The sequence below is a fragment of the Gekko japonicus genome, unplaced genomic scaffold (assembly GCF_001447785.1).
Source record: "Gekko japonicus isolate JY-2015 unplaced genomic scaffold, Gekko_japonicus_V1.1 scaffold993, whole genome shotgun sequence".
Classification (NCBI taxonomy): domain Eukaryota; kingdom Metazoa; phylum Chordata; class Lepidosauria; order Squamata; family Gekkonidae; genus Gekko; species Gekko japonicus.
Genome location: NW_015168077.1, coordinates 179,477 through 201,572, shown reverse-complemented (window position 1 = coordinate 201,572; position 22,096 = coordinate 179,477). Strand labels below are relative to the sequence as shown.

The following is a 22,096-nucleotide window of genomic DNA, read 5'->3' as shown; positions in this document are numbered from 1 at the left end:
GAGGGACCACATCCGGCCGGTGCTGCAAGCGCTGCACTGGCTGCCTATAGCATACCGGATCCGCTTCAAAGTGCTGGTGCTCACCTTTAAAGCCCTGAATGGCCAGGGTCCAGCCTACCTGAGGGACCGCCTCTTCCCGTATGTTCCCCCGAGAGCGCTGCGATCTGGGAGCCTGGACCTCCTTCAGGTCCCAGGCCCCCGGGACATCAAGCTCACCCAAACCAAGGCCAGGGCTTTTTCGGTGGCGGCTCCTACCTGGTGGAATGAGCTCCCGGTGGAGATCCGGGCCCTGCGGGACCTTGTACAGTTCCGCAGGGCCTGCCAGACGTGATGAGCTGGTGGAGGATTGGAATGGCCGACTCTCCTCAGACATCGACGTGATCGCTCCCAGGCGCCCTCTCCGCACCCATGATAGGCGAGCGCCCTGGTATACCCAGGAATTGCGCTCGCTGAAACGGGAACTGAGAAGGCTAGAGAGACGGTGGCGCCTGCAAGACGGAGCTCTTCCACCAGGCTTTCGAGTAGGAGCCACCGCCACTGCCACAATACCATCGTTGTGGCCGATTTTCCATCTACCTGGCATTGGGTAGGGAGAGTCGCTGCCCTGAAGAGGAACACCACTCGGGCGTCCCGAACTTGGATATCATCAGCCGCAAATGAGATTCGTCTATCTTGAGTCCTTGTTAAAATGTACTGTAGAGCACCAATTTTAGTTCTTATTTATTAAGCTTTTAAATGTAATGTGTGTTTTATTCTCGGCGTTTGCCGTCTGTTGCCGCCCTGGGCCATATGGGTAGGGCGGGATACAAATCCCAGAATAAAATAAAATAAATAAATAAATAAAAAACTGTGAGCTAGCTCACACTAACTCAGCCTAGAGGGAACACTGGTCTTGCCACACTGCAAGGTTGGCAGACCTCCAACGAGTAAGAGATCAGTGCTTTCACTAACTGTCGTTTGCACATGTCTGAAATCTACTTGTGAATTTTGGGGTACTGGAATGGTATTATTCCACTTATCATTCATACTTTTATAACAGAACCAAGTGATTTTATTTATCCTTAATCAGAAAAAAAAAAATTCCCATTCGATTTTTTTTTTGGACTCTGATTTGTAGATTTCTTCCTATTCAGTGATCCCTATAAATATGCAGTTTTTCTGTGTATCCTTTTCATTTGCTTGTGAGGGCTGGTGGTATGTGTAACTTTCTGAATGACTACAATACTATCTACTATGTAACCTTGTAAAATGTGTCAAGGACTGTCTTTGATTTTCTTTTTCTTTTCCTTTCTATCTGGGGATGCCAGCCTCCAGGTGGGACCTGGGGATTCCCCAGAATTACAGCTTATCTCCAGAACTACAAAGATCAGTTATCCCAAAGAAAACAGATAGTTTGAAGGGTGGACTGTATGGCATTGCACCCCACTGAGGTTCCTGTCCTCCCCAGACTCCATCCCCAAATCTCCAGGAGTTTCCCAACCTGGATGTAGTAACCCTACGCCCTATCCCTCTCTGGTGGACAGGGGGGACCTGGCAACACCCCCTCCCCCCTCCCTCCCCTATTACAATGTGTGTGCATTACTAAACAAATATCTCACTCAAAAAAGTGTCAACCCATAGAACAGTCTACATTACCAGATGGAAGAGGCTTATATGTGCAAATATGAACTGCTTCCTTGTGGAATTTTGAAAATAATCAAGGATTGGAACAATGAAGAACAAAAATATCAAAACAAAATGGAACTGCAACATGAAGTGCTGTTAAAGTAAAAGCTTTTAAAATCTTGTTACTCCTTTACAAAAAGCAGTTTCCCTGCTTTAAGTTATTCTTAACGGGGTGCATTTTATTCTTCTCACTCCAAAACTTCCTCATTTGCTTTGCTTTTCCAACCGTGATGGAATTAAAAAGCTAAACTTTGAGTTCTCAAAACTATCTCTGGTCTTATCCAGTACTTTCCCAGTACTATTATCATAAAGTCACCTTTACTCTATGGACTTTCCCAAGCTTGGCATTGTTCCTACTTGCTGCATATCAGTTCTTGTCCAGCAACCTACATATCTGGGGACTGTAACCTTGAAACACATGAACTTTAGCTTCAAGGGGTATGCTTAGTACATGATCTTGAGTCATTTTGTGACTTTCCCCAGTTTTTAAGGATGCCTGTCATCCTTGAATATTACTGAAGCAATACACAGAAATGGACAAATTACAATGATCATTTTAGTGGTTTATGGCAATTTGGGTTTCTGATCGTAAAGTAAATGAACTTCAATGATTAACTGCAATTTAATAGGTGCCCTGCACCTGATTACAGTTTAACCATTGTGCTAACTAAAGTACCCCAATTCTCTTTCACCTCAGATAAAAATTCTTCTTTAGGTAAGCCTGAGGATGTCAAACAAGAGGGCAAACATGTATAGGTCAGCATTGTTGCAGAAGGGGGATAGGATTTAGACAAGATACGTGAGGTGCACAAAAAGGGTATGACCCTTCCTGTTTATAAAAGGAAAGCATCCTTCCAGTGTTGAAAAGTGCACGTTCAGAGTTGGCCTTCTAACAGGTGGCATGGGTGCAAGGTTATGGTAGAAAGAAACTGGAGGCTCAGTATTTTATTATTAGGAACAGTGAAACACTGGATGTGGATACGTGGTTTGTTTCATGATCAAGTGTTCTGGATTTTTTGGGGTTACTCTTTAGCCCTTTTCATTGTGGACATACTCTACAGCAAAACATCAACTACCAACTTAAAAAAAAAGCCTGGAAAAGCCATCTGGTGATTTGGGGTGGGGGGAAGGAGCAGCCACAGGGGCTGAGGCGTGGACAGTGCAGGGGAAACTGTGTTACATATAGAATCATCTCCACGTGGAAGCAGCATATGTTTAGGTACTTTTAGGACTGTTTGTCTAAGTGGTTTTAGCAACAGATCTAGCCACTGCTGACTTTTAGCAACTTTTGCCTGTGGTAAGCGGGTTATCCATATCTGCTGCCACATGCTGGATGTGGTTTTTTGCTAGACCGCTGCCAATCCACATGTAGAGTGGTGACTGTTAACTGTGCCAACATCCAAATGTGGCATTTAGCTGCAGATGTGTGCAATCAATTTATCAGAGCCTGAAGCCACTGCAGGTCAACTAGGGTTGCCAAGTCTAGGTTGGAAAATATCTGGAGACTTTGGGGGTGGAGCCAGGAGAGGGCGTGGTTTGGGGAGGAGAGAGGCCTCAACATAATACAATGCCATAGAGTCCACCCTTCAAAGCAGCCATTTTCTCCAGGGGAGCTAATCTCTGTCGGCTGGGGATCAGTGGTAAAAGCGGGGGATCCCCAGGCCCCACCTGGAGGCTGGCAACCCTAAGGTCAACATGGACTAAGTTCTTTCTGTGGCAGTCATGCTGAATTGGTTGTGCGACTAGGCCCTAATTCAACTAAGTAATCATAGCATATCAGTAATTTTCTTTCTTAACCAGAGATATCATTATATCAGATTCTGAATTGGGCCCTAGAATATGGAGCCAGGGATGCTGGGTGGGGTGGGGGTGTCCACAAACTTGAGGTAAGCCCAGATATTTTTGCAGGAAAAAACAGACCTCTAAAAAACAAAACATGGCACTGTTTTGTTTTTAAATCCAAAATAATTGAAGCAATTTCTAGATCAAATTGAGTGGCCAACAAAGGTCTGTAGCTTTAAGAGATGAATGCACACTGAGATCTCATGAGATTGTATTCTGAGATTTCAGTGGCCATTTGGGGGGCGGGGTTGCTTAGCAGACACAACACTTTTGCTGAGTCTTCAAAGCCTTGGTTTGTGTCAGTCAGAGATGGGCCAAGCAAGGAGACTGAAAAAGGTAAAGGAAGGACATGAAATAAGCTGAGAAAGGGGAGAGAATAAGGAGAACATGAAGCTGGAGAACAGAAAAAGATTGGTGCATGGGAGACAAGAAAAGGGGAGAGGCTACCTGGGGAAGACTTCGTGGGCAGATTAAAGTAAGTTGGTTGGTGAGTGGGAGGAAGAGAAGGATGCAGGGGGAAAGGAGAGGTTATGGTTGGGGGGGGGGAGCTTTTATGTAAGCTTGTGCCATCAACTAGGGATGCCAGCATCCAGGTGGGACCTGGGCAGGGGGTCATCTCGTAGAAAAAGAGGTGCAGGAGCTCATTAGCATAACATTAGCACAACTTATTTGCATGTACCACACCCCCTGACATCACCGGAAGTGTGTCAGAAGGCAAAACCCACTGCTCAGGCTCCACTGGACTGTTTTGGATTGCTAGCTATTGGGGGGGGGGGAATGTGCAAATCTGTCCTCGCAGAGGAGGGAGAGCTTGTACCTGAATAAAACTTGGTCTTAAAGGGGCCACTGGACTGTTTTGGACCGGGGTGGGCGGGGTGGGGTGAGGTGGGGGCTCTGCGACTTACCTGGCTGCTTCTTGCTCTGACTGAGGGCTGCTGGGAGCAGGGGGTGGGGCTTGTTGCATGTGCCCGCCCCCTGGGCTCTTTACTGCCGGAGCTCTGCTCCTGCGCGCTCCTGCAGGAAATGACCCCTGGACCTGGGGATCCCCTGGAATTACAGATCATCTCCAGAATACAGAGATAGTTCCCCTGGAGAAAATTGATGCTTTGGAGGGGGGACTCTATAGCATTGTACCTCAGTAACATCCCTGTCCTCCACAGGCTCCACCTCCAAATCCCCAGGAGTTTCTGAACCTGGATCTGGCAACCCTACCCCCTCCCAATCCCCTGCCAATGGCAAAGAAAGACCTGGCAACCCTAGCAAATCACACTTGATTTATAGTAATCCCAGCAAGGGGCTTTCAAGACAAATGAGAAGTAGAGGTGGTTTGCCATTGCGTTCCTCTGCAGATCGATCCTTGGTGGTCTCCCATTCAAGTAGGGACCCTGCTTAGCTTCCAAGATCTGACCAGATCAGGGTATACCATGCTGCCTTCCCTCCCCATGGAGGCTTCTCGTAGTATGGAAAGAGGAAATACCATGGGGGAGATGAGATGCCCACCCATGAAACCTCATTGGTCCTCCTTGTGTGTTTCACAAAACTGTTTCATCCAGGAAGTTATGAATTATACTCCTTACATGTATCTGGAAGGGTCTCTCACCTTTTCCTACCATCAAAGGCAAACATTTAAAGGCTGTTTTGCAAGATTGTTAATTCAAGGTACTGTTTGAACATTTAGAGTGGAGGGGCCATGGTACTGAGACAATGATTAACTTGATTGGGGGTATCTTGTTTGCTTGATGTTGTCTAACTCTGTGTCAATAAAACTGTCCAAAGAGACACTGAGGTTTCAGCACACAACCTGTCTGTCCCAAAATGGGGGCCAGCAAAGATATCTTTGTGTTACTTTTATTTCTCTGTTCAGGTAAGGTTTCTTTTACATTGCTCTTTTAAGTTTTTATAACTAATTTGCAGTCCTCAAACCAATTTATCCTATCCCTTTGACCTGAAATAGGCTGATTCATAGAAATAGCTTGTGTCCTTAAATAATCCTGTTAAATGCTGGATACCAAAATCTCTCATTTTTAAAAACCTTGTGCCATAATCACATTGGATTTTTTAAATGTTGGGGCAACTCAAAGAGCTATGGTACTTGGGGGGGGGGTCAGGAGTTCTGTAGTCACAATTAATGTAACTTCAATTACTCATGTTTGCAAACTGTGACCTGTATAATAATGTCCAAGGCACATGAGTCATTCTTGTGAGATAGCCCTGTTTATTCTGCATTCTTGATCAAACCATTGTATCATTTTTGTAATTTTAACACTTTGTCTCCACACCTCCAAAAAACTCAGGGCACTTTTTAATATACTTGCAGAAGGTTGTCCATTCACATAGAGCACTTTGCCAGACCTGCTCAGCTTCAGCAGTATATCCGTGTGCCTTCAGACCACACACTGATTAGTATTATACATGTTATAGTCAGAGAAGGTGATGAATGTTTTTATATTAGCAGAGATTTCTGATATGCAGAGGTTTCAGTGTTACAGCTTTCCTTGTTATACGAGAGGCCAACATTGTAAAGTTTAGAATCACCAAGAAATGTCCAGATACACAGTGAGTTCAATGTAATCCATAGCATGCCACTTTACAGCTGTTGCTGTGTGAGTGCTGGAAGTCATTTTGTTTGCAATATGTCATTTGTTTATATGTACTCAGGTGGTGTGTGCCTGTTGTGTAAGTTGTTGTCACATTTATAGTTATGACAAATAACAATACAAAGATTTTGCTGCAGAAAGCTTGGTTGTGCCAATTCCAGGTGGGATTTGATATCACAACATGGGGTTAAACATAACTAAAAAGAAACTCACTGCTGAAAAAAGTTACTTGTTGTTGACATGATTTCTGAACTACCACAAGAAAAAACCAGGGGCCTGATTTTCCCGTTTATTTTTATTATTTTATTTATTTAAACATTTGTAGCCTGCCTTTCCTTGTGGTTCAAGGTAGCTTACAATAATAGTTAAAATATTTCCACTTACCAGAATAAAATAGTATGTTAAATATGTTTCATTACATATGAAACAGGATGTATGAAACATTAGGTATGTTTCAAAAACATGATATGATGAGATAGAGTTGTCCACCTTGAATCTGTAGCATCTTAACTAGCTTGCTGTGAGTCTTGAATGGTGGCTCTGAAAGTCAGATCATCAAGCTTTAACAAGTCTATGTAATGTCCCATCTGTCTGTCAGTCCACCATTTCCTTCTAAAATGCTTTGTCATCTTGGGCTGGAGCTATTGTTGGAAATCTGAGAAGGAAGCAGATTAGGGATCCTACAACCTTTCATCTGAGAGAACCTCCCCTACCTTTTTCTCTGAAGAACTGTCAAAGTGAATGTACAGCTTTTGGCAGCCATTTGCACCCCTTTATGACATTTGCACCAATTACATCTTTGCTTCCTCAGACCTCTTTGTATACCTGTACCTGAAAGTCAGTGCAGTACTTAGGGAAGTGGGGACAGAGGCCAAGGAATGGGAAATCATAGGAAATGGGAGACAGTGGAAGGAAAGATAGAACAGAGATACCTGGGAAGAGAAACTGAGGGCTGGCATGTGGCACCCTTCCCTTCAGCTAAAGTCCCTATCTGTAGTTATAATTGGTATGATTTGTTAGGCATTTTGATAGCAATCAATTAATTGATGGATTTGGTTTATAAATCAATAGGTTCACTTTAATAAAGAGGCTGATATGGGCTGAACTGATTAAATTTTGGGATGAACATAATTCACAAATGACACCTCTAATGTCATAACTGGAACCAATTATTGACCATCCTGACTTTTAAATGGACAAGCAATCCGGCAGTTTTTGTGTATATAAAACTGTCCAAAGACAATTCAAGTAAGTTACTGCTGGACTAAGTTGGTGCATGTTTAGAGGTACCCACTTGATACTACTATTTGCTGCAGTTCAAGAAAAATTTAGCCAGGAAGAGGTCTCTAGGTACCAATGCAGGAAGTTAAAGGAGTTTATACAGGCGTTGGATAGGAAGTTTAAAAACATACAGGAGTCACAACATTTAAACAATTTTTTCTCTCTCAAATCATTAGCTCAAAAGGGGCAACTGAAAAGAAATTATGGGGCTTTTACGGATCAGTCTAAGCCAGTATTACCATTCAAAGTAAATGGGGATAAGACTTGCTTGTCACTGTGTCAAACAGGAATGGTGCAAGTTCCATAAAATAATATATACATCTATATATGCAGAGGCTAGAGAGAGTGGGATTAAGTTGCTGTATCAATAGTACTATTCCTGCCTGTCAGACTGGTATGAGTGTTTAATACAGTTTCCAGCAAATATTGAAGATACTATGAGAAGACTGATGCCTTCTTGTATGTATGCATGATTGTGTATATCTATATCTATCTACCTATGGTTGCAGTCACAAACACTAAACAATCCGCTTTCAGTCCACTTTTAATACATTTTCCAGCTGATTTTACTGTGTGAACTGGGAGAATCCAGTTGGAAAGTGGATTGAAAGTGGATTGTTTAGTATGTGTGACCGCAGCATCTCTCTCTCTCTCTCTCTCTCTCTCTCTCTCTCTCTCCATCCATCTATCATCTATCTATCTATCTATCATCTATCTATCTATCTATCTATCTATCTATCTATCTATCTATCTATCATCTATCTATCTATCTATCTATCTATCTATCTATCTATCTATCTATCGTGAAATTATATGGGGGTCCAAGTATACTGGGATAAAATATTTAAATGCAGAGGTGAGATTCTAGGTAAGCTGATCAACAAAAGCTTGAGTGTGGCTCTTTTAGATATCTTACCTCCATCAGTACCAAGTTAATATAGAATATTGATGCTAAATGTGTCAGCAGCAACAACAATCTTAACAGATTAATGGTCGTGGGGATTCTTCCAGATATGCACACATGGCTTAGGAAAGCATATTGCATGATAGATACATATAAATAAACAGCTGTTAAATATTTAAGTAAAAAAACAGCTAAGTACTTACGAAAAAAGGAAAACCACAGGCAAGAAATTTTTGCAGGACATCCATTGATTAATTAATGGAATAAAATATGCTTATTAAATAATGTTCAGCAAGTAAGCACATATTTTATTATGTGCTTAATTTTTAGAGTTCCTTTTTCACCCTTACTGGAATATGACAATTCTATTTATTTTTATAGTTGCTAATTTAGATATGTTTATAACAAAATGCGGAAAAAGAGGTACGACCTTTACAACCCCTTAAGTGTGCTACAATCCATAAGAAGCTATTGCTGCTCATCACCTTTGAAAAATCTTTGCCTTGATGTAGAAGAAGAAGAGATTGGATTTATACCCCGCCCTTCACTACCCAAAGGTGTCTCAGAGCGGCTTACAAACTCCTTTCCCTTCCCCTCCCCACAACAGACACCCTGTGAGGTAGGCGGGGCTGAGAGAGGTCTTGACAGAAACTGCTCTTTTTCAAGAACAGCTCTTATCAGAGCTACGGCTTGCCCAAGGCCATCCAGCCAGGTGCAAGTGGAGGAGTGGGGAATCAAACACTTAACCACTACACCAAACTGACTCTGTAAAGGCTCTTGCAGTCATGGAAAAGTTTTGCTGCACTTTGAGTCTGGTTCCATAAATGAGTCCAGAAAAACAACTGCCAAATATCCTGCAACTATTTGGTCGTGACAAATACTGTGTACCTGTAAAGCATTTCCCTATATTGAACAGGCCAAGGGTCAGTCTAATCCTACAGTGCCAGTAAGTTTGAGATGGGAGATCTTGTCATGCCATCCTCCAGGTGGGACCTGGAGATCCCCTGGGATTACAGCTCATCTCTAAACTACAGAGAACAGTTTCCCTGGAGAAAATGGATGCTTTGGAGGGTAGACTGTATGGCATTGTACCCCACAGAGATCCCTGTCCTCCTCAGCCTCCTTCTCCAAATCTCCAGGAGTTTCCTAACCTGGATCTGGCAACCCTGCACACCCATCCCTCGCCAGCGGGTGGGACCTGGCAACCCTATTCTGGTGTTTGAGATCTTTCAACTTGGAGGTACTAATGATCAAACTTGATCTGATGCAAACAATGTACGCACTCGAATACTGAGCTGCCCCTACCCTCCTTTCATTTCAAAGCTCAAAATCAGAATATTTAATCATCTAGACAATGATTCTGCTCTCAATAGCCAGCCACCTCTGAAAGCTTTCTCACTACTGGTTTGTGCAGGGTAACAAATCATTTTCAACGTATTAAAATTTTAATCTGAAGTTGTCTAGACACTAGAAGATTACTCTTCTGGAAATATGTAAGAAGATTTAGTAAAATGCTAGGCAGTGTGCTAAGTCTCTGTAAAACAGATTTATTCTATTAAGGGTTGCAGCTGTAGAGAACTGGAATAAATGACAGAGGGTTACAGGAGTGAAATTGTAGCTTTGGAGATCATCAAGCGAAGACAAAATACTTATACACGTTTTTCTATAGTTAGGTCAATTCTCTCCTACCCTTTTACAAAATGGCAGAGACAATGGTGTTCTGCAGTGTATTTATCCTTCTGGAGATAAGCTGATCTGTTGAAACTGTTTGCTATGCCCTGGATGCTCTTGCTTTCTATTTTTCTACTTGCAGTTTTTACATTTCAGGTGTCCTTTGATATGATAATTTTATTTTATTGCTTTGAAGATTTTGGCCAAGACAAAATGAGTTTTGGGATTACCTGTGATATTGGTAGCAGGGGTCATTTTGTAGAAAAAGAGGTGCAGGAGCTCATTAGCATAACTCATTAGCATAACTTTTTTGTATATGCCACACACCCTGACATCACCGGTACATGTTTGTTGAGGATGAAAATATGCAAGTTGTCCCTTTCAGACAAAATGTCAATTGTGTATATTGGGAGGATTGCATGTAGCACATTCTCCCAGTATGCCTGGTAAAACATAATGACTGGAAAGGGCTACAATAAACTTGCAACTGAAGTCATAATGGCTGCTTCCATTCTAGGATACTTTGTGCTGCTTAGTCATTCTTTATGCAATTATGAGAATCTGGAACTGAAGCAGGAGTTCTATACAGCACTTAACATTATATTATATTCTCATAAAAATCCCATAATGCAATGAGCAAGAGTCTACTATATGTTTAGCTGCAAGTCCCATTCAGCAATGATTACTCTGCTCCATCCAGTTCTCCTTTTGTTCTTTTGTTCACAGCAGAATTAGCAACTTCCTTTGCCCATGGTATCCTTACTCTAAGGTTAATTATCACTTCTTATCTCCTGGAGAATGAGAGATGGATTTAAATACTGCTTTAAACATTGTGGTCCCATTGGTTGCTCATTATTTTTTGTTTTTTCATTATAATATTGTAATAGTGCTCTAATTATAATTAAAATGTAATTTTAAAAACAGATATATTTGGCTGCAAAGTGAAAAGCAGTAATTAATTTGCCCCCACACAATTAACAGTTGACCATCTTACATAGTTAATTAAGGTAGAAGCAAAAGGAAAGAATGCTAAAAAGGATTTAGCCTGAAGAAACCTCAGTAGAACTTTGACTACCTATATTAACAGCCTGAAGCCACACTTATGTTTTATATTTCCAAAAAGTCACTGCAAATCAGGTCTGGAAAAAAGGGAAGGTAGCAGGGAAAACATCATGAGGCAAGGGGGTGCCCATGTCACCATCTGGCTTTCCCATAAAACCAAGTGAATGAATTATTGCTATTCCAGACTTAATGACTAGTATGGGAACAATGTATGTCTACCCTCCAATTCAAAGCAAGGTGTGTTCAACTCACTGAAATAAACTCTTTGCTAGATTATGGCTTGTATGCATTGTTTAAACGATAACTACTGTACTGACTCCTGAATAATAATTAGCAAAACAATTTATAGCCCTATGTTGCTAATTTAATAATAAGATAGTCCCATTCAAATTGAAACAAATTATTTTTTTTCTGAGTGAGCCTCTTTCACATCATGGTATTGGGAATATACCTTTTATTGAGCCAAGTAGTTTTTAACTACTGTCTTTCAGGCTGAAATAAATATTTTACTCATGTGCTAGATACATTTAGTTTACCCGTTTTATGGTCATGGGTAGGTTATTTTTTTCTAAATAAGGATGTTTGGGTTTCTACTTTAACTACACTGATCTAGTGTTGAAAAAATGCCCTTTGTGACTCGTTTACTACTGGCCAAAGATTTCATCTGTTGGAAAGTTTATGGTTCTGTTTGAACTGTTTATGAGCAATTGCAATCAAATGAGATTTTGGGAGAGGGACAATTACAACAATTATTATGGCTGTTATGACATCCTTTAGTTTTGTGTATTGGTCTCTGACTTTTCCTGCTTAGTGTTCCAAGGACATCTCACTAGTCATTAAATTGCTAATAAAGTGAAGGGAAAATAGAAAGTATATTAGCAGCTGGCTGTTGCTGGAGACTGGATTAGATGAATCATTACTCTGAATCAATATATTATCCCATTTCTATTTACACTGAAATAGTTCTGTTAACTTCCTTTATTTTACCCAAGGACAGTATAGCTGGTGATTTGTTTTCACAAAAGGCTAAATAAGCATTCTTCATTCAATAAGAATTATTATTTTAACTATACATTTTGCTTTTATTTATTGATTTATTGGATCTGATTTTTAAACTGCCCTCCCCTGTGGAACAGGGCTCAGGGTGGCGTACAACATAAAAGTCATTACATACTTATAATAAAAGGTTAAAATCACAAAATAAACAGCAATAATTTAGCAAGTCAGGTGGCGATGAACTGCTAGAGTATGCCACTGCCCCATGGGGGGGGATGCAGGAGAAACAGGAGTGCCAGTCAGATGGAAAACTGCCACTGTCATCAACCAAATGCCTGGTGGAATATCTCTGTTTTACGTGCCCCATGGAACTCCACTACATCCAGGGGTCGTTTCGTAGAAAAAGAGCTAGGGGAACTCATTAGCATAACTCATTAGCATATGCCACACACCCTGACATCACTGGAAGTGTGTCATAAGGCCACACCCCCTGACCTCACCAGAAGTGTGTCATAAGGCCACACACCCCGCCCCCAATGGTCCCGGCCGCCGCCGGCCTTGCAGCTCCACTGCCGAGCCCCATGAGGGGCTCGGCGGTGGACCTGCAAGGCCTGCGGGAGTGCAAGGAAGCCCTGTGAAGGCCCTCCCTGGCCCCAGGCAGGCAGGGGTGGGGAGAGGCTGGGAGGAAGCAACTTACCCTCCCTCTTCTCTTGCCTCCTCCTGGCTGAATGAGGGCTGGAAGTGGGGCGGCCGGAAGCAGGGGGTGGGGCTTCGTCATGTGCCCCGCCCCCGTACCTCACCTGGGGGAACTGCAATCCCCCGCGATTCCCCCCCGAAATGACCTCTGACTACATCCCACAGGGCACAGATGTCATTCAGCAGAGAGTTCCACCAGGGTGGGGCCAGGGCTAAGAATTCCCTGGCCCTGATTGAGGACAGCCAGATATCTCTCAGGCTGGGGGCTACCAGCAAGTTTTTATCAGCTGAGCATAGTGCCCTTTGGTGCCATTTTGGTGTAGTGGTTAAGCGTGTGGACTCTAATCTGGGAGAACCGGGTTTGATTCCCCACTCCTCCACTTGCACCTGGCTGGATGACCTTAGGCAAGCCATAGTTCTGATAAGAGCTGTTCTTGAAAAAGAGCAGTTTCTGTCAGAGCTCTCTCAGCCCCACCTACCTCCCAGGGTGTCTGTCTGTTGTGGGGAGGGGAAGGGAAAGGAGTTTGTAAGCCGCTCTGAGACACCTTTGGGTAGTGAAAGGCGGGGTATAAATCCAATCTCCTCTTCTTCTTCTTTGGGGGGTATACCAGGAGAGGCCGTCCCGAAGGTACATAGGTCCCTGACCATTTAGGGCCTTACATTTTAACACCATAACCTTGAATCTGATCTGGTACTCCACCGGCAGCCACTGCAGCTCACAAAGCACAGAGTGGATATGTGCTGTGCATGGGGTCCCCATAAGGACCCACACTGCCACATTCTGGATCAGCTGGAGTTTCTGAGTCAGATTCAAGGATAGCCCTGCATAGAGCGAGTTACAGTAGTCCAACCTGGAGGTGAGTGTTGCATGGATTACAGTGGCTAGGTTGGGGTGAGACAGGTAAAGGAAACATTTGCCTAACCTGATGCAGCTCGAAAAAACGCCAGTCTGGCAATGTTTACAATCTGGGCCTTCATTGTTAAGGAGGCATCTAGAATCACACCCAGACTCTTGACAGTTGATGCCGGTGTCAAGGGCACATCGTCAAGAGCTGGAAGATGGCACCCCAGCCCTGAGTCCTTCCCCCCCCCAGCCACAAAACCTCCATCTTCAGTGGATTCAGTCTTAGCCAGCTCAGCTTCAACCATCCCACCACAGCCTCCAAACCCTCAGCCAGATTTGCCAGCTGCCCATCAACAGATGTAGCTGGTTGTCATCAGCGTACTGGTGACAACTCAGCCCAAAGCTAGTTGAGGGGGCGCATACAGATGTTAAATAACACTGGAGAGAGGATTGCCCCCTGAGGGACCCCACATACTAGTGGGTGCCTAGTTGACAACCTCTTTCCTAGTGCTACCCTCAGTCCCCAACCCTGGAAAAATGAGGCAAGCCACTTCAAGCCTACCCCACACACTCCTACTTTTGAAGATCCTACCCTTTTGTTTCATGGAAACATTTTGAAGATTTTGGAGGTTCATACATTTGAATTAAGATTAGAATGTCATGAGCCATTAAACCAAAGTATATCTGGAATCATTACCTCACCCCACAGTTTATACTGCATAAAAGCAGAGTTATATATTACTTTTCCAGAGGCTTAGAACCCCACTGAACTCTGAGCTGAACTTCATTCCTGGTTCCTGGTTCCCATATGACTGACCACAGTCAGTTTAATAGGACAGCTATTTTTAGTGTGCTTTATACAGAAGGCGATTTTAGTGTAGGTCAGTGTAGAGTAGGTCAGTTTGCTACTCAAATCCTAATACTTTGGATAATTGAAATCTATGAGCAAATGTAGTTGTTGTCACTATTAGCTAAGGCTGATGTTATGGCCAGTATATAGCTACCACTGCAAGCCAATATCCTCTGTCTATTCATTTTTCACTTTTTGCATAATATTTAATAAGCAGTCTAAGATGATGCAAATGGTAGCCTCGGGACTGTAAGAGTATATTAATACATTGCTTCTTTTTAGTGATACCTCAAATCTGCCACTGTGTGGAACAATTTATCTTGCTATATGGTACCTCCAGCACTGTAAGGCAAAGCATGTAACATGAAATCATTATGAGTTTCTCCACCCACCCACAAGTGTCAGCCAATGAACCTAGATCCGGGTGGTCAGTTCTGTTGGTCTGAAGCAGTAGTACAAATTTAAGACCAACAAAGTTTTATTCAATGTATGAGCTTTCGTGTGCACACACCCTTTTTCAAATACATTGGAATGGAAGATAAGGTTCAGATTTATAGACCGGGCTGAACAGCAAATTAACATGTAACATGATGATGTTTTAAGCTATGCCAAGACAAAACTAAATAACAAGCTAAGGTTATAAGGCCAACAGTTGTAAAGCAATAAATATGTCAAAATAAGACTGACACTCTCCATTCACTCCTCTCAGGCGAGGAGGTCACCTAACAGCATTTTTTTTTCTTTTTTGAGGTGGGTGTAGTGTTGTGTCAGCCAAACATTCCAATAGTCATTGTATTACATTCAGTGTTCCAATATACTATTCTGAAAAAGAAATACACTAAAATACAGAGGATGTATAGTCCCTCTGTATGACAATACATATGTGAGGACTGAATGAATTAGCATATGTAATGAGATAAGAAACCAATATTCCTGTTGAGTCCTGGGGAAGTTTTTGTTCTGAGTGTTGTAATGGGAAATTCAGCAATTTCCCTTTCCATTCTGTTCCTGAAGTTCCTTTGTAATAAAACAGCTACCTATAGGTCACCCATTGAATGTCCTGGAAGGCTGAAGTGTTCTCCTATAGGTTTCTCAGTCTTGTGAATCGTGGTGCCAGATTTGTGTCCATTTATCCTACTCATATCTTAAAACGTCTTCATCATGTTACATGTTAATTTGCTGATCAGCCCCTGTCTATAAGTTTGAACCTTACCTTCCATCCTAATGTCTTTGAAAAAGTATGCGTGCACATGAAAACTCATGCCTTGAATAAAACTTTGTTGATCTTAAAGGAGCCAATGAACCTGTGAATGTGGGGAAATTCACAACACAAGAGAAGAGAAGAAGAGAAGAGATTGGCTTTATACCCCGCCCTTCACTACCCAAAGGTGTCTCAGAGCGACTTACAATCTCCTTTCCCTTCCCCTCCCCACAACAGACACCCTGTGAGGTAGGTGGGACTGAGAGAGCTCTGACAGAAACTGCTCTTTTTCAAGAACAGCTCTTATCAGAACTATGGAATCAACCGGTTCTCCCAGATTAGAGACCGTGCACTTAACTACTACACCAAACTGGCTCTCTACACCAAACTCTCTACACCAGACTCACTACACCAAACTGGCTCAAGGACATCCTATCCTATTAATAACACACAGGCACATGCTTTGACTTACTGAAAAGTAAAAGAGGAAGGAGGAGAGGAGAATGCTAATTAACCATCCAGTGAACATCACAATTCTTGATAAGATAGACAGTCAGTTCTCATCATTATCTGGTGAAGGGAGCTTTGACTCTGGAAAGCTCACCCCCCCAAAAAATCATGTTGGTCTCTAAGGTGCTGCTGAACTCGAATCTAGCTGTTTTATGCACACCTACATGGCTACCCTCTGCTCTGAAGTTCTAGGAAAAAATATTTTTACACTTTTTGACATGATGAACAAACAGTCTTTGTAATGGCAAAACCTTACAAGTTATATCTCTCAAGAAAACCTCTGAAAGAAGGTAGCATGTTAGAGTCCTGTCGTTTGTTGGAGGAGTACCTCAAGAAACTGCCTCACCACATCAAAATTGTCCAGAAAACTCAGTCTGTAGTGAGTCCCACACATATACATTATAAATGAGGAATAGGAATTTCTTGATCATCACTATAGAGAAAATGATAAATTCCAGAAGATAGCTATGTTAGCCTGCTTCAGCCAAAAAGAATAGAGACTTGTAGTACCTTAGAGTACTTAGAGTACCTGGAGCTGCGGTGGCTCAAGTGGTTAAGACGCTGAACTGCAGGCTGTGGAAGGTCCGTAGTTCAGCAGTTCGAGATCCTAGTTCCTGCATGACGGAGTGAGCTCCTATCTCTAGTTCCAGCTCCTGCCAACCTAGCAGTTCAAAAGCTAGAAATTGCAAGTAGATAAATAGGTACCACTCCCGTTGGAAGGTAACAGCGTTCCGTGCGCCTTGGCGTTTAGTCATGCCGGCCACATGACCATGGAAATGTCTTCAGACAGCGCTGGCTCTTCGGCTTTGAAACAGAGACGAGCACCGCAACCCTAGAGTCGGATTCGACTGGCTTTCGAGCAAGGGAACCTTTACCTTTACTTTAGTACCTTAGAGCCCTGACCTGTATAGCCAGGCTAGCCTAAACTCTGACCTGGATGGCCCAGGCTAGCTCGATTGCATCAGATTTTGGAAGTTAAGAGGGGTCAGCCTTTGTTGGTATTTGGATGGGAGACCAGGATCATGACACGGAGGCAGGCAATGACAAACCACGTCTGTAGAGCTCTTGCCTCGAAAACCCTACAGGGTCACCATGTCAGCTATGACTTAACGGCACTTTTCACCACCACCAGTACTTTAGAGACTAACAGATTTATTGTGGCATAACTTTGATAAGCCAGAGCCTTCTTTGTCAGAGGCATGGAAGTGCTATATCCAGTTGGCAGCTATATGTTTTCCTTAAGCTACAAACAGCAGAAGAGCAGGGAGAGGCAGTTTACAAAGAGACCAGAAGACTCCCTTTCACAGGACACAGGTGTGTTACCTCAGATGAAGATTCAGAGCACAGATAAAGATCTAGTCAAAAAAAGTCAATGAATGATCCACTCTGAATAGGTGTTTAATTACCACTCCCAGCTGCTGATGAATCAGCAAAGTAACACGAATCTGAATAGTGTACATAAAGCTCTAGGGAAGGACAGATCTTTTTTGGGTGATGAGCTAATTTCCCTCTCGAGCCAAAGCCTAATATAATATCTAATCAACATATGAATTCAAACTCAACAGCTTCTCACTGGCATTTCCCTTTGAAACTTTTATACGGCACCCATTAAGTGAATTACTTAATGCCCTGGGGGGGCTGGAATGCTCCCCCACAGATTTTCAATGGTTTCCATTTTTAATGCCTGGGTCCACATCAGAGAACATGAAGATGAATGAGCCCTTGCTCATATGACATTACTGGATCCTGCAAGGGTGTCACTTGGGTTGATATGGGACATAGCTGAGGCTGAGGTATGTTGCAGGGACTAGTCCCTAGCTCTGTATCTTCCCTGGGTGGTTCATTGCTGCTGGTGATTAGCTGATTCAAGTGCAGAAAATGATGTTCTATTGATGACAGCGTTATCACTTTTTAAAATGACTCAAGCTTGCTAATTTTCTTCTAGTTCAAGGAGATATACTGGATAACTATGTGAGGACCGATGGTGCTTGGATACTTGGTCAGAAAAAACAGTTCTACAGTACTCTCAGTAGAGAAGAATGTGCTGAGAAATGTGAAGCTGAACAAACATTTCTCTGCAGGTCAGTGTCACTTGGCTATATCCTGCAAAGGATGCCTGAAGGCTTTAATGCTGGATGAGGAGCTCACATCGTTCTATGTGCTAAGTGTCTAAGATACTGTAATAAGAAAAATAAATTGTTTGAAAACTCTACACGGGGAACATGAGATGACTGGAGTGAACCTTTTACATAATAATCCCTTTGTTGTAAGATCTCACTGTTAGACTCCAAACATGAAATGATTCAGTGCATGCTGCCCTTGAGTGAATTGTGTTGTGCTGCCTGTTACCTTCATCTACCTGCCATTTGGACAGGACTGGATGTGTTGATGATACAGCTGGAGTAAAATGAGTACCAGTTTTATACACATGCACCATTTGGCTGTCCTCGACAGCCTGGTGGATTTCTCTGCCAAATAGCATCCACACCCCATGGGACCTTATGCAGTTCTGCAGGGCTTGCAAGGCAGAGATGTTCTGCCAGGCCTTTGTTTGAGGACAGAGATGGGCACCATCTTGGTTGGCACTCCCTTCCTCCTTTTCTCCTCTTCCCAACTACGCTCCCACCTTACCCCCCCCCCCCCAATGAGGTAGGGACACAGTTATAATCAGATTTATCAATGCCATCTGAATATTTATGAAACAGTTATTTATGAATGTTTTTTATTTATGAAATTGTTTTAATTAATTTTAAATTGCTGGAATTGTTTTTGTATGTATTGGAATTGATATGTATTTACTGTTGCTCGTAGCTCAGAGTCCTGAGTACTCAGGGTCTGAGCAATTCATAAATTCAACTTATAAATAAATACATACATACATAAATGAACTATTTTTGTGCTTCTATAGCTGTCACATCTGCTGATGTTTAACTATGAAGGCCAATTATGAGTTTAAGTGTAGAGAGAACATGTGAAGAAACAAGCATTTCAGATCACACAAACTAAATAATCCACTTCCAATCCACTTTCCAACTGGAGTTTGCCAGTTCACTCAGTAAAATCCAGTTGGGCAGTGCATTGAAAGTGGACTATTTAGTTTGTGTGAACGCAGCCAGAATCTATAATCTAAGTTTAGTTCATGCTACAAAAACTAACAATCTGTGGGAAAATGATGTACCCACCCATACTGCTTCCAGCTGGATACCTTCAGAAAAACCCACAAACAGATCATAAGGCTAGCAGCCCTCCTATCACTATTTATCCTGATGACTGAAATTCAAGTAACATTTTGCTACAGTAGAATGTGCTAAGGGTAATATAATATACTTACAATAATAGTCTTAATATGCTTGGTATAATGTGTTATGTGTAATTTATAATTCTTCAGAAAAGGGACTAAATTCAGATGTACAGCTAAGGTATACAGAACGGTTTTCAAGAGAAATAAATAGTTTAATATAGCTCTGATAACCAGCACAACTTCCTGGGATTTTTCCACTGAGTTTAGTTTTCTTAGTATTAACTCTATGTATTATGTTTCATAATAACATCAAGTCCTGCCTTTACGTACAGACTAAATGTGCTCCAGTAAGTGCATTCAATCCTTTTATCTAATAGCCAGAGTGGATGCCATGGAGATCAGAAAATCTTCACAGTGAGGCCACTCAAGGGTAGGATACAGATTTGCAGGAAAATCTAATTAAAAAAAACAACACACACCAATGTTGAACATGTTGAGAAGAGGTAAACAATGGAAGCTAGAGCCAGCTCTGACTTGCTTCCCTCATGTGCCTCCTTCTCTTCCTCCCTGTTCCACCATATGTACATATATATATAGCCATTTAAAGGCATATAAAATGAAAAAGGACAAAGGGAAAAGTGAGAAGCATAAAACATCATTGTTAAACACATGTTAAGGACATTGCATAATATAAGAATATAAAACATGCTGTGGAATTTGAGAGGAAAGTGAACAGGGAAGAGTGGGCAAATCGGCAAGTGGAGGGGGGGAAGCTGGGGCAGGTAGAGGAGGGGGAAGGAAAGAGGGAAAGTGGTTGGGAAAGAGAACCAAAGAATGGGGAAAGAAGAGCTGGAAGTAGGGACCAGCAGGAAAGAAAGGGATTCCCCCTCCTCTATGGATCCTCCCATGTCCCACTGTTGTATAATAAAAAATGGATGGAATAATTGACTTTATGACAACAATTAAGATAAAATGAGTACCTGTTTTACATCTCACCATTTTAACAGGTCTTTTCTGTTTACCACCAAAGACCAACAATGTATTACATTAGCTGACAACAGCAAAACAACAGTGATGTTCAGAAGGTCAGATGTAGTTCTCTTTGAAAAAAGAAGTAAGTATATAGCCTCGGGTATTATATCTTTCTGCCAGGAAGCTCATTGGGTAGACTTGGCCAGTCACTCTTTCTCAGCCTAACCTATCTCACAGAGTTGTTGTGAGGATAAAATGAAGAATGATCTATGTCTTCCTGAGCTCCTGAGAACAAGGGCATGATAAAAATGTATGTAATAAATACAATGTAGTTAATGTGTAAGTCCAAGAATGTGAGACTCGTTCACCTCATAAATTGTTTATGATATCTGGATAGAATCACTATAGTTTATGCCATCATTATTGATTAGATTGTATACTGCCTCAAGCTCCTTTTAAAGCTGTAAAGGTGCTTTAGATATAGTCTAGATATAGCCCCACAAAAACAAAATAAGTAAATGAATACAGTCAGAGGGAAAGTTATCCACTTCATCTGGCATAGGTATGTGCCCATAGCAAACATGTGTGCTTATAATATAAGAGAAAGGTGTTGCATTAGGTCTACATTCCTGGAAGTGAAAAAAACCCAGTTGACACAGTCACAATACCATGGGTTGGATCCAGTCAAGTTTTTCACTCAATTCATTTTGTTACCATAGCCTCTGTTTTACATGGCTTTAACTCATGCAGATCCTCTTACCCGCAGCATAACCTTTTTGGTGATCACAGCAGACCACTCCCTACCCTTTTCACCAGTGGGAAAGCTGGTTGGCTCCAACCCAATGAATCTGTCTGACTACAATTATTTTAAAACTAGGTACACAGATAGATAGATCTTATGTGTCTTCAGAAATTATGAGATGGCTTGTCTAAAATATGCACACATCTTTGGCGCAATAATCTTCATCGTGGGGGTGGGGGGTGGGAACCACTACTGCTTTGCTCCAGCAATGTCCTGTGGGTTCAGGGTCCCTGTGACCAATGGACATGGAACTTCCTCATGTGCACAGGCTTTGGTCTCACTTCACTGGAGACAGAGCAGACTCATATCTTAATGATTTATCAGCACACAGAGCTGCCCCCTCCACTCAAGTTAATGGTGAACAGCCCATGTGCCGGAACATTCAAACACAGACAAGGCTTTGGGATATGTGTGTGTGTTATATATTATACTAGTAAAGAAAGCCCGTCGTGGTGGTAGACGACGGGCCCTAGATAGGAAGGGAGGAATGGAGAAGAGGAGGTCGAGAGAGAGAGACAGAGTTAGAGAGGGGGGAAAGAGAAAAGGGGTGGAGACAGAGTAAGGTTAATGGTAGAAATTTGGAAAGAAAGGAAGGTAGAAAGCTAGGAAGGAAGGGAGGAAGAATGAAAGGAAGGTAGGACGGAAGGAAGGAAGGTAGGTAGGTAGATGGGTAGAAAGACAGAGATTGAAAGAGAGTGAATGGGACGAAGGATAGTTGAGAAGGAAGAAGGGCAGAGAACGAAAGAGAGGGGGGAAACAGAGTGGGTGAGAGAGAGAATGTTGGGAGGGGAGAGAGAAAAAAAGGGGGGGAGGAGGGGACCCGGCCTGGACTGTGGACAGGGGCCGGGGGGAAGCGGTGGACGGAGGGTCCAGGCCTCGTCTGCCGGCCTGGACTGGGGCCAGGGGGGCTGGGGGGAGCCGGCGGACGGAGGCTCCAGACCTCGTCCGCCGGGCTGGGGGGG

At 42.5% G+C, this 22,096-nt stretch overlaps 1 protein-coding gene across 3 annotated transcripts in view; it reads left to right on the top strand.

The window, feature by feature from the left end:
- Positions 1 to 22,096, top strand: part of PLG (plasminogen) — a 105,697-nt gene that overhangs the window by 29,893 nt on the left and 53,708 nt on the right. For 2 of the 3 annotated variants that reach the window (XM_015414658.1, XM_015414656.1), the window contains exons 2-3: positions 18,065 to 18,200; positions 20,391 to 20,474. In XM_015414658.1, the coding sequence (XP_015270144.1) occupies positions 18,101 to 18,200; positions 20,391 to 20,474 (184 nt within the window). In that variant the 5' untranslated portion in view covers positions 18,065 to 18,100. Of the gene's footprint in view, positions 1 to 17,867; positions 17,913 to 18,064; positions 18,201 to 20,390; positions 20,475 to 22,096 lie in introns of those variants that run through there. The other variant, XM_015414657.1, reaches the window with a different exon arrangement.